General features: G+C 36.7%; 1 protein-coding gene across 3 annotated transcripts in view; it reads right to left on the bottom strand.

Moving 5' to 3' along the window:
• XIAP (X-linked inhibitor of apoptosis) overlaps positions 1–13,032 on the bottom strand; it is a 35,130-nt gene extending 22,098 nt beyond the window's left edge. Inside the window, exon 1 of one of the 3 annotated variants that reach the window (XM_032475941.1) lies at positions 12,880–13,032. Coding sequence is in view for 1 of the 3 variants with exons in the window: in XM_032475940.1 (XP_032331831.1) it covers positions 12,487–12,670 (184 nt within the window). In the remaining 2 variants the exon portion in view is untranslated. The other 2 variants (XM_032475940.1, XM_006193884.3) reach the window with 2 other exon arrangements.
• Positions 13,033–13,775: the final 743 nt, after the last annotated feature.

Raw genomic sequence — 13,775 nt, forward strand, 5'->3', positions numbered from 1 at the left:
CTGTTTCAAGAGCCAACCCACTGCTTAGGATTTTTATGTTTAAAAAAAAAAGATAAAGGAAGATGCAAAGACTGCTTTGGTACAGACATGCTAATAAAGGAAAGTGTTTTAACCAACGCATTGTTCTCTGTCAACCACAGAAAAAAGCCACATCCAGTCATTGGTATGCACCAAAACTTTAGACCTGTGAATTCTATTACAGATGTGGATATTCTCCCAGAAACACATCAGAGGATTAGTTCATTTTTACAAACACAACACTGAACAGTCCCTAGGACTCTATAGCTGGGATGGTTTCAGCCTAGCTGAGACAGCACATGGCTTAGAGAGGGTCCCAGGGATCTTTATATCCTGGCTTGTTCCAGGAGGTCTGGCTCATAGCACAGAACCACTGGCTGTTAATGATGAAGTTTTAGAAGTTAATTGTACAGACGTTTCAAGGAAGAGTTGAGATCAAGTAATAGACAGGATGATTGCAAACAGCCGCAACCTCACCATAATAGCAAGACAAGTAAACCAGGAGAATAATGCTAGGAACAATAGGACTTCTGGCAGTGCTACTGACAATAGCTTTTTTGGCCATTCACAGAAGATTGAACCAAAGGATGAAGACAGTGATGAAGGTGACATTATTATTGAAGATAGTGGCGTGCCACAGAAGATTCCTAAAGCTGTTTTTACTATGGAAAGCCTAGAAGGTTAAACCAAATAGAACAAACTCAGTTTTGAGTCTGGACAGAATGGTTCTATTCCTTTTAATTAAATGAGTTTAGCACCCCTAGCAAGTGGTACAAACAGAATTTGAAACACATGTTCCAGATCAAAAACTCTTAGGAGATGGAATAGTCATAACATCATGAAACCATCATTTGAATGTTTTCTGAGTGATGAAGTCACAGGACTTGTAAATTTGGCTAGTTTAAGAACTTTTAAACCTCTGAGCTGGTGACCTGGAATAGGCATGTGAACAATAATGTTGTAAATTTAAAATGTCGTTAAAATAAATAGAAACAGAAAGTAGATTAGTGGTTGCCTACAGCTGGGAGAGGAAGGAAAAGGGATTAACTATAAATGGTTACTAGGTTTCTTTCTGGAGTAATGAAAACATTAGAAATTAGACTGTAGTGGTGGTTGCACAACTCTGTGAGTATACTAAAAATCACTGGACTGTACACCTTAAAATTAATTTCATGGTATGTGAATTACATCTCAATAAAGCTATTTAAATGTTATTTAAATAGTAGTTTGATAATTGTTAGTACAAACTTTGGATCACAGTGATTTTTAAGTCTAAAACAAAGGGAGCTCTGCTAATGAAATTATGTGCTTTTGATATGGAAGACTAGATGCTACAATACATTTTCAGAACTATGTGAGAGGCCCAAATCACTTCTATTTGAAGTGGTTAAATATTTAACCTGTTACAAAGATCTTAATTAATTTTTCCTTTAACTACATTCTTTGAGTTCTAATGTGAAGTCTGATTCTCTCTCTTTTGGTACTCTGAGGACCTCAGTTCTTGTGTTGCTAGTATTTTATTTATTAATGTTGTTGTTCTGTTGTTAACTATTACAAATTATTTTCTGAAATGCATTCTTTCCTAACTTCTAAAAAAATCAAACCAACTGGCTATTTTTAGGAGTTTCCTTCCATATCATGAAGCATTGAAGCTATGATCATGAATTATGAAATTCAGTGTTGTTGTTTGTCCATCCTATGCATTATGTATCTAGAAACTAATTCCAAATAGGTATAATTTATGTTTTAAAATGACATTAATTTCATTGACTCTGGTAATATAGGAGACGCTGTCCTTTAATTCTTATCCTCATTCAAAATCTCATTGGAAAGCATTCCTTTTGTTTTGGGTATGTCTGTATATATGTTGGTGCACCTTTGAACTCTTTTAATGTCTAGATTGTCCTCAACTTATGATGGTTCAACTTATGATTTCCCAATTTTACAATGGTGCAAAAGTGATACCCATTCAGTGGAAACCTTACTTTGAATTTTCATCTTTTCCTGGGCTAGGGCAGTTTGATGCTCTCTAGTGATGCTGGACAGCACAGCGAGCCACAGCTCCCAGTCACCCACCCAACTACAAGGGTAAACAACTGATATATTTACAACCCTTCTGCATCCATACAACCATTCTGTTTTTCACTTTCAGTATAGTACTTGATAAATTACATGAGATATTCAACACTTTATTATAAAATAGGTTTATGTTAGATGATTTTGCCCAACTGTAAGTGAATATAAGTATTCTGGTAGGCTTTTTAGGTTTAAGGTAGGCTAGGCTAAGATGTGATGTTGAGTAGGTTAGGTGTATTAGATGCATTTTCAGCTTATGGTATTTTCAACTTAGGATGGTTTTACTAGGACATAATGCCATTGTAAGTTGAGGAAGATCTGTATTCAACTAGTGCAAATCGTTTTGGATACAAAATGCACTTACATTAAGAGATTTTTTATGCATAGGACATACTTGTGCCCTTTTTTGTACAAAGATTTTGGATTTTCTTCAGTGGAATTATTCTAGGAACACTGCCTACACTTTAGGAGAAAGTTGTGGTATTTACTATTGACAGGTAGAGATTATTATTTTCATTAGGTTATTTATTTCCCACATATCCACTTAGAACAAGTAAGGGTAAGGCTGCCAACTTTCATTCTCTGCCTGATTTCTTTGGTAATTATCATTGTACAAAATGCACAAGCACTAATAGTATGCATGTACATAGAAATTAAGAATACTATGAAGTAGATAAGTTCCCTGCGGTTTATGGCTAATTCCCCCCAAAGCTACTTATTAATTAACCTTACAGTAGGCCTAGTATGGATGCCTTTATAACAGTTGTGCACTATTAAAACAATGAAGGATTGAAGACTTCACTTTGAAAGATAGCTTCTCTAAATGGTAAAAAATATGTAACGAAATAAAGTCTTGATTAACTGAAAAAACCTTCTAATGTCAAAGCAATAGAAAAAAAAAATCCCATGCAGGGAAATATTTTTGTGAGATTTAATATCAGAACACTACTCAGAAATGTATTTAAGTATTAAGCTTTCTAATAAAAATCTGCCTTACTTGAAATGAAGATTAACAGTGAATATAAAAACACTATTTGGTAGTCAATTATTATGGCTTATGCAATTTTAGAAAACAATCTATTCCATAATATCATGAGTTTCAGTTATCACAGCAATGTAGAAAAAAAAAAAGCAAGCAGTTTCATATGTGTACAAGACACTGAAGAAAGTAATTTTGACTCTGAAGATTAATATAAATTTAATTATTTAAGATGGTTAACTAGGAAACTATCTCTGATGACTGAAAATTAACTATTACAAATACCCATTAAATTTTTTTAAAGTCAAAATAGTACCAGAATAACAAATCATTGTTCTTAACAAATAAGTAGCAAAACCTTGAGCCTTTTTTTTCCATTGTGCTTATAGATAATCTATAACCTGTCTGTGCTTCACCCTTCTGGTCTCTGGATGAAATTCATCCAATCGCTACAGGATCATTTAATGAACTACAAATACTTATATTCTTGCAACCAAAGGCTTTGTTAACCTCTCACCATGAAAAAGCATTCCTTAAGTAACTATATTAATGTGGCACAGTAAAAGGAAATTAAACAAATGTTATGAGTTGAATTGTGCACACACACCGCCCCACCCCCAATATGCTGGAGTCCTAACTACTGGTTAGAAATGTAACCTTCTTTGGACATAGGGTCCTTACAAATGTAATCAAGTTAAAATGAGGTCATTAGGATGCCCTCATCCAATGTGACTGATATCCTTGTAGAAAAAGGAGAAGAAACAGACACAGGGAAGATGGACACGTAAAGACAGAAGCAGAGACTAGAGTGATGATGTATCTACAAGCTAAGGAATACCAAGGATCAACAGCCACACCAGAAGCTAAGAGAAAGGCATGGAACAGGTTCTCCCCAGAGCCTTCAGAGAGAGAGCATGGCCCTGCCAAAACCTTGACTTTGGACTTCTAGCCATCAGAACTGTGAGAAAATAAATTTCTGTTGTTTTAAGCCACTCAGTTTGTGGTACTTTGCTATGGTGGCCCTAAGAAACTAACACAATGATATTAAAAATACGACAAAAATTAAGCAAGCAATATAACCCTATTAGCCCCCAATGCAGTACTACTATGCTGACTGAAACATATTATGTGATTAAATAAGGGCATTTGCTTAAAACTCAGAAAATGAATGTTTTTAGAATCTCATCTATGACATCTTTGCTGATTCTTCCACTCAAAAGCCCAGTAAAATGACTATTCTTTGTGCCTTCACTATATCCTCTAATTTGCTGATGACTCAAGTTGTACTAGAACAATATTGAATAACTTTTGCATACACACACACACACGTGTGTGTGTGTGTATGTATTGTGAGAAGGAAGGTCCTATATGGTAAGGGCTGTGTCTTATCATATTTGTATTCCCAATGCCTAAAGCAATGCATGACACACAGTAGTGCTTAATCAATGTTGGGCAAAATAATGAATGTGAAATACCTCTATTATGCCAACAGCTGTTACTATCCCACATCCCACCCACTACCTCCCCTAAACTCTTGAGATCACTGTGAGTACTAAAAATTGTTAATATGCCATTGTCCCCAGGAAATGTGACCCAAACAGGAAATATATGCATATCAGGCAAACAGTACAGTTCTTCAGTGATACAAACCTATACTAAAGTCACATTTCAAAAATATTACAGGATTTACAAAATTTTTCACAGTAACATCATAAACACTTCTATGTGCTAACCCAAAACACCATAATAATTTAAAATTTATCTTAAGATTCTCTCTTTGCTTATTACATGCAGAAATATTGTAAGATTTTCTCATCAGTTGCTTTTTTTCCCCTATAGATGATCCAGCATAGAGATTTTGTCAAATAAGCAACATTCTCCCTGACCCAGTGGAGGTCAATCCCTCTTTTAATGATCTTAAAGTATTAGTTCCCTGTTTAGAAATAGCATGTTGATTTACAAAGTTGTAGTATCTAAGAACTGTATCTATGTAAATGTATCACAGTATAAAAAAAGCTGAATTTTAAAAGTAATATGCCCTGAACAAAAAGGGATCATTTAAAAAATTCAGCTTTTATACTATGATATATTTACATAAAAATTCAACTTTTGGTCAAATTGTTCATTTATACTACTACGGTTCTTCAAACCAAGAAGCATATTTCCTTTTAACTTTAGGTTAAATGGTCAATAAAACATTTTTGAGGTTAATTATATTCAATCCAATCAAAAGTTCTCACCCTAAAATTAAGCACTAGAGCCATTCAAACAACTGAATGGCATTAATAAGCACTTAGCCCATAAGTTCAGTCAACAACATAAACTTATTAATACTTCTGTCTACAACATATGCTTGATCATGAAGCCTACTTCTGTAAACACCTGAAAGGGCATACTGAGAATCAACAAAGGGAGTATCAATTACATGTTCTATACTTAATTGAGAAAGCTACAATAATACTTAAATTTGAGCCCAGACCTCCAATCTTTGCCAAATTACTTATAATAATTAACTCCACAGGTACAGTTCTCTCAGAATGGACAACCCAGGAAGGTATTCCTTCATTTTTTTTTCTTCAACAAATTATGGGACTGTGTTTCCCCAAAAGAATGTTTTCATGAAGAATATACAGGTTTGGGGTTCAAGAATTCACTCAAAATCATTAAAAGGTCACGATTATCCCCACTTCCACTTTACTGAAAACTGCTCAGAACTTAAGACAATTTACAGTGCTTGTTAATCAAGTCTTTGATTCAAGAACAAACCACCTACAGCCCAAACTCTAGATCCATGACATAGATTAATACTATTTGTGCTTATTCAGAGTCCAGATCAAAACCTTTGCTAAAATCAGAGCAGGCAGAAAAACAAAATCTCAAGATGGACACCAACCCAATATTTAATATAAACAATAGTTTTCCTTTATAAAAGAAAGGGGCAAAAATAGAATCCTACTATTCAAGCTGTGAATACTTTAATATGTTTATCCTTTAAAAGCCTTTTCTATGTGCAGGTAGCATATGCACATTACAAATATTTCTAAAGGGGATTTATTGTACATGGTATTTTCACAATTTGCTTTTTCTCATTTAGTAATATATCATAAGCATCTTTCCACATCAGTTTTTATCTGGATTAGAACATTATTTTAAATGGATGACTAGTATCTGACTATATTAATGTATCATAACCTCATCAATTCCATATTGCTGAACATTAATTTTAAATGTAATTTATAAAAAAGAAAATATACACATGATCAAATAATTCAAGAGGCACAATAGTTGTATCAATTCCACCTCTGAACCTTAAACCTCCAGTTCCCTTCCTAGAAGCAATCACTCTTACCAGTTTCTTGTGCATTCCTCCAGAGACGGGATACGAACATGCACGCACGTATGAGCATTTTAAAACACATAAATGTTAACATATTCTATACACACATAGTTATGCACCTTTATTGCTGGACATTTAGAAAGCTAACAATTTTTTACTACTATAAAAAATGTTGGAGTAAATGTCCTTCTATCTGTTTATTTGCTTTTAACATCAATATGAAGTGGCCTCAAACAGGAGTGTGTCCTATTTCCACCTCCTTTTAATCTATCTTGGTTTTGACTAGGAATAGTCTTAAGAAAAAGCTGGAAAGCACTTATTAATCTATGAGAAAAAGGTGAACATCTCAACAGAAAAGAGACAAATTTACAAATGGCAGATACTAATGGCTAACAAAACATATACAAAAATGTTAAATAGCATTAGTAATCAAAGACATAAACATTTTAAAAGATATCATTTTTGTCCTGTTTGGCAGAGACTGTCTTCACTATCAACAATAAAAATTTAGCAGAGGAGAAGGTATGGGACAACAGGTACTCTTGTTGATGGAACTAAAAACTGGTACACATTTTCTAGAGAATAATCTGGCAATATATTCTAAAAGTCTTAAATATGATTACATTTGAACCAGTCATTCTAGGTCTAAGTATGAACTCCAAGGAAATAATCAGGGATTTCTTTTAAAAATGTATTTAAAAGGATGTTCAATACAGCGTTATTTATAAAAACAAAAACCCCCCTCAATTCCAACAAAAGAGGACACTTTGGTAATGTGGATACTAGACAATCTTTAAAAACTAGGTTGTAGAAGAATACTAAAGAATACAGATACGTGTTCATGATGTTGTATTAAGTGAAAGCAGATGGTTAACAATACAATATTGTTCAGTATAATCCCAATTATTAAAAAACACATATAAAGACAGGCTAAAATTCAAAATTCTACTGTGGTTATTATCTTTGGGCAGTGGGACTACCAATTTTTTTTTTCTTTGTGGTTTTCTTAATTTTCCACATTTTATCCAGAATTTATCTAAATTGTATTAGATTCTAATCAAAAGAAAAAAGCAGCTGGACTCTCGATTAATCAAGGTCCCTTATACAATCCTGCCCAGCAGACTGGGGGTATTATTTGGCTATTTGCCACGTGACAAGGCTTCCTTAGTTTGTGAATACACTGGCCCAGTAAGCTACCGATAGTGGGACTTCCTATCCCAAGGTTTTGGCTCTTCCTTCACAGAAGATAATTTTTATAACTCAAAAGGAGAGGGAAGGGTACTTTCTTAGTCTTTATGTTTTTGCCTGTCCTGAGAATTTGTGCCAACTTTCTACTTTGTAATATTACTGTCTATCATCAGCTTAAAAACAAAAAAGAGGATATAGGTCAACTCCCAGAGATAAACACAGTAACCACGTCACGTCCACAGTAGTTGGCCATGAACAAATGTCTTTTGGTCCACTGTTTGTGTAGCAGTAAATCATTAGCAGAGAGGGCTGAGAAATACAGATAATAATAATACCTGATGGCTACTTATTGTTAACTTAAGTTGAAAATAAAAGACTTCATTGAAAAATGTTGAGTGATGCCTGTTGTTGGAGTTCTAAACTTGTTCATTCATTGCCTTATAAAAACAATAAATTAATTTGGGGCCTGGTAAAAAAGGAGTCTCCCCTGATCTCTGGCCAAAATTTCTCTAAAATAATTTTTACAGAAGGGCAGCTCAGAAACAAGTACACTGAAAAGATCATTATATTCTGTAGACATCCACAAGCAAAACTTGTTCAATATAATTTACTTATGTTTGTGCTTCACAGTATAATAGTAGTCACACTTTCACTTTAAGATAAGGCAACTAAAGCATAAGGAAGTTAAATGATTTGACTAAGACCGTAGAAACTGGAACTTATTCTACTTGATACTTGTCCAGATAACTTATTCTGACAGAGTAATTAGGATGTAGTACTTAGAAATCAAATGGCTCCACAAGTGCCATGCTGAGGTTCTTTCAATGAACGACTTGGTGAATGGGTCAAACCTACCCTAGATATTTCTCAGAATTCCCTTTCATGATCATGTTGGGATCTCAAGCAAGTGCTGAAACAAGTTCTTGATAAAAGTCAGTATCTTTTCTTTTTCTCCCAGTAAAAATATTTAGTTCTATCTAATAGCCACTCTGTTGCCTATATGCAAACATTGAGTAGGTTTGTTTTCTGTTCGGCTTAAATTTAAAAAATGACACAAAGTAAAGGAAACTTTGCCACAATAAATAACCAGAAGCCAAATTAAAATAGTACAACATATTTAATGGACGCTCACGTGTTCTAAAAACTATCCATAAACTAATTTTCATTTTCCTCCACCCCATCATTTTAGCTACATGTAAATACTTCTCTACTAAAACATGCTATTTGTTTTAATACAAGGTCAAAATTTAAGCATGAGCTTATGTGATTCCACAGATCATCCTCCTTTTTTTTTCTTTTACCATGTTACCTCTGATTACAATTAAATATGTAACGTGGCTTACAATTTAGCATTTTTTCATATGTGGTAGCTAATCTAATCTATACAACACATCATACTCACATTTGAGTTATGGAGAAACTGTGGTTTTCTGACTGGTTGTTACTCATCAAAGAGCATGTGGCCAGTAAATGACAGTTAAAAAAAATAAAAAGTAAAATAAACCCAGTGATTTGGACCAACATAGGTCTAAGGAAATTACTATAAGGATCACTGGCAAAAAGGGTAGTCCAGTGAGGTAGAAAATATTAGGCTCCATGCCCTTTCAAGGCTTGAAAAATTAGCTGGAGCCATAGAAAGGTGTATCATGTATGCTGACATGTTTTAAGGTCAACAAAATTATTACAGGAATAAGTATAAAGTTCAAACCATATTAGTATTTATAAATATACCAGGGAATGCACAGTGGGAGCAGCTTTGCCCAGTTTAGGAAATCAGCCTTAACTCACTCAGTTCAACCTCTGTCTGACCATCTGAGTCCAAGCTATTCCCAGTCCACACAGAACACCTCACTTATCACCACAACCCATATCCTTGAAAATACATAATAGACGCAGATCATAATACTGAATCACATGTATCAACAACAAAGACTGGGTACCAATCACACCAAATCAAATCCCAAAATGTATCAAACAGCAGAGCTACAACTGTATTATATTTAAAAATAATAAAAGTCCATGCTGAGTCCTATAAAATGGACATAAATATGCTTTTATCACACAAAAGACAACCTATTACTAAGTATACACAGAACAGATTAAACATACAACTCTTAAGTTTGGCCTCAAATTCATATGATATACATATTTTCTTTTATAATATATAGTATTCCAAATGGCCTTTTCATGTTTTGAATTAAATGGAATAAATATATTAAAAAGTTATGAAAAAGAAAAAAGAAAAAAATAAGGCTTAGTGATTTGCTGACAATCCCACAGCTAATCGGAAACAAAGACAAAACAAGAACCCAGGCCTCCAATGTAGGGCTCATTCTACTGTATCACATGACCTCTAAAACATGAAAATAATATTTGTTCAATTCAACTTATTTTACCACTACTGTTTTTATCTCCTCAATTCTACTCACACAATGACCTTAAACAGTGCCGCAGATTACATTTTTTAATACTATTACCAGATTAGACCAGAGATAAAGTTTGAGAATTGACAGCTCATGATGATCTCCCATTCTCAAAAGAACAAGGGCATCTATTTTGCCATATTCATCTTTGGAACTCTACCACATAGTCAATGCCTGGCATATACAGTAGGCACTCATTAGTTTTTTTTAAAATATAAACCATAGCTTTTTTTTTTTTCTATTAGCACCAGCTACCAGGCTTAAATAAGAGACCAAACAAAAACAGTGAAATATCGTTATTTTGTATTTGGGGTCTCTAAGCATTTATAATATTTGCTAAATATTATATAAACATAATAATATATATGTAAATAAATATAAAAGGATTTACTAAACAAGCTAATGTCTACAACCAAATATAAGGAGAACATTTACATTACTATTTCAAGCACTATATAAATTAACTGGTACATTAATCACAGTAATTCTTATCTACTGAAATGGGCCTGACTAACCTTTAGTCAGCATTACTTTGTCCCCTTAATTAGTCATCGAATGTACTAGAAAGCAATAAAATTACAGGTATAGTACAAGGGGCACTGGACTAGGACCAAGACCCTAGTCCAAGTTCTATTAATAATCAGATATATAACCTTGGGCAATTCACTTTTTCTTGTGTCTTAACCTATTCATAAAAACAAAAGAACCACTAATCACCAGGGACCGCTTCAGACTTAATTTTTTATTATGATTCTTACCCGCAAAGATTCTACATTCAAAATTTTATCATTGTGCCAAATTTGATATCCTGAATGTTATTTCCTACATTACTCAATAATCAAAAGCTTAGCACATTTTATAAAAATATGTAAAGACTAATAACATATATTATTGCTACCTTCTTACATTAGGAGCAATAGGAGAAAACCAAAGAAGAAATGTGAGCATCCAAAAATCAGGACTGCTCTGCCAGTAGGGCTGACATGAACCATCGCGGATTTTACAATACAAACCACTGAGACATAAATGTATGTATGTATATAAATACATACACACATACCATTGAGACTTGTTTATATGGATATACATATATGTGTATGAACTCTAAAACTTGTTTTTAGTTATAAAATCAATACTTGTTTATGATAAGAAGTTCAAACAGTACATTCGGTCACATGTGAATGCAAAGTAAAAGATTCCCAGCCCCCTCCACCTCCCAAAGTAATCACTGTTAACATTTTTCCTGTGCCTCCTTCAAGAAGTTAAGCACATACAAGTAGATGGGTGCGTATGTAGAAATCTTTTTAAGCTAAACTGTTGCCACTTCTTGAACGATGGGGAAAAATATCTCCAGCACTGGCTTCATAAGCATGTTAAATATACAGCAAGCAGTAGCACGGTTGCATGGCACAAGTGGTAAATGCTTCAGAAACGTGCACGGAATACATTTAATTTTCTTGCTTGGAGGCTATGTGAAGCAGCTGAGCAGAAAGAGTGTTGAGCTAGGAGCCAGACAACCTGGGTTCTAATTTAAGTAATCAAGTAGCTTTAGGCAAGCCATGAAATCTTCCTGTGCCTTAGTTTATGCTTTTGTAAAATATCAGGGTTGGACTAAGATCCCTTCCAACTAACTCTAAAACGTTATAATTCTAAGATGGCCGTCTGTAACAGTGTACTCTTGAACTGGATGTAACAAATATTAAGTAAAAAAAGAGAAGAAAAGCACTAAAGCAACCTCCAATCTTACGAGAGTAAATTTCTAAGTGTCATTAGCTATCAAGGTAGTACATTTGTGACATGAGTAGTGACGTAATTATATTTGAAAGCAAAGTAGTAGATTATTAAAATCTGATAGGTTTTTACAAAGCTTTGATTGACGTTTTTCTTTTTTGGAGGTGGAGAGGGCTGTTGCTTAGTGTCAGCAATAACCATTCCCCTCCTCCTGAAAAGAAAACAATTAAGTGTATAATGGAGTTAAAATAATGAAACTGAAAGTTAGATTGAATTTTGTTTTACTCCCAGAAGGTGCTAGGGAGGTGACCACGGCAGCAAGGGTTGGAAAGAATTACTAATTTCCTCTTCCGGAAGGTCTTTGACTCCTATTCTTTCTGCTTCACACGCCCTCGCCAGACACACTCCACCCTGCTCCATACCTGCCACAGGCACCAGCTGTGGGGGGGGGGTGTCCCCCCTTTGATCATTATAAAAAAAGTTCTTTGACTCGATTTACCTTAGGGGCCACGGGGTTTAAGCAGGCACCCGGGCGGCCTGAAGCCACCCACGTACCCACGCCTTCCTTCGGCATTCGCGAGGACCTGGGCAAGCAGCTCCGGGAGAGCCACCAGCGCAGGGCAGGGGCGGCTTTCTCGCCCTCCCCCGCAGCGCCGGGCCCGAGGGGAGGGAGGGGAGAGAAGGAAAGGGGAGGGGAGGAGAGGGATGAGGAAGCCCGTACGGGCAGTACCCACCGCGCCAGGAGAGCCGGCCTGGATCGCCCGCGGCGCCCCGCGCGGTGCCGAGGGGAGGGTCCTGGAGGAGGGGCAGCCCAAGCCCCAATCTGGAAATGCCAACTCCTCGCCGCGGCCAGGCCCCAGTCGAAAAGGAAACGGAAGTCCCTCCGTCTCCCTCACGCTCATCCACCAGCCCGCCCATTCCCTGGGAGGACCCCGAGTTGGGGAATCCAAAGTGCGTGCACGTCAGGGCCTCAAAGAAACACGGCACGCGGCGCGGCCCGTCCGTCTCCCGGCCCCTGCCGCGCCGCTGGGCCCCCCGCAGTCAGCTTGCCTCTACCCTCGCCGCGAGGCCAGCCTCCCGCCCTGCAAAGCCCCTCCTTCTTTCCCCTCCGCCATTTTCGAACTTACCCCTCGGGCCTGGACGTCCTTCGATTAACGCTGAGCCCGCTCGGGGCGCCACCGAGGTCCCGCCACTTCCTGGGGTCGGAAAGGGGGAACCAGGACAAATGGAGCCCTATTTCCCCCCACCCCACCCCCCCGAGTTGGAGCCCAGAACCTGAAGGAGCGGGCACGCATGCGCAGTGGGCACCGCGCAGTCCCCGCCCCCAGCTCCAGCATTTCCTGCTGTAGGCTCGAGGTGTTTTTTCCCACGGTTTTTATATGCTGAGCTCTGAGGTGGAGGAGTAAAGGGATAGAGGTAAAAGGATGAAAAGACAGAGAGCGAACAGGTTGAGTTCTTACTATAGTCCAGGCACTGTGGTCGGCATAGGACTTGTTGTGTGTTCTAATTTTGACAACCCTCTAAGGTAGGCACTCTCTTAAACCCATTTTAACAGAGGAAATTTGAGGCCCGGAGAGGCTGACTGTGCCGATAGCACGCACCAAATAAACGAGGAAGCTGAGATTAGAATATGATCTGTGTCCAAGGAGGGAGGGTGAAAGGGAAAAGAAAGGAAGACTCAGTCGGGGCGGGAAGGGGATTGGGAGATGAAGGGAAAATGAACAGGGAAGAAAGAAAGCGGAAGGAAATTTGTGTACATAAAATACTTATAATCCTGGATTTATTTCAAATATGCTGTAGGAATCAATAAATGAATCAGACTAACAGATGAATTTTACTTCAGAAACTTGGGCCACCTTACAGGCTAGTGTAGTGAGATGAGAGGTTCTGAATGATAATGTTTCATGTCAAGGGGAAGATCATAAGTATCACCTGCATCCTCAAATGATACTGCCCTTCATGAAAAGGGAATTTGGAGGGAGAAAAGCAGAAACTTTTTGGTTCTTAGGCTTTTGCTAAGATA

The sequence above is a fragment of the Camelus ferus genome, chromosome X, assembly GCF_009834535.1.
Source record: "Camelus ferus isolate YT-003-E chromosome X, BCGSAC_Cfer_1.0, whole genome shotgun sequence".
Taxonomy (NCBI): domain Eukaryota; kingdom Metazoa; phylum Chordata; class Mammalia; order Artiodactyla; family Camelidae; genus Camelus; species Camelus ferus.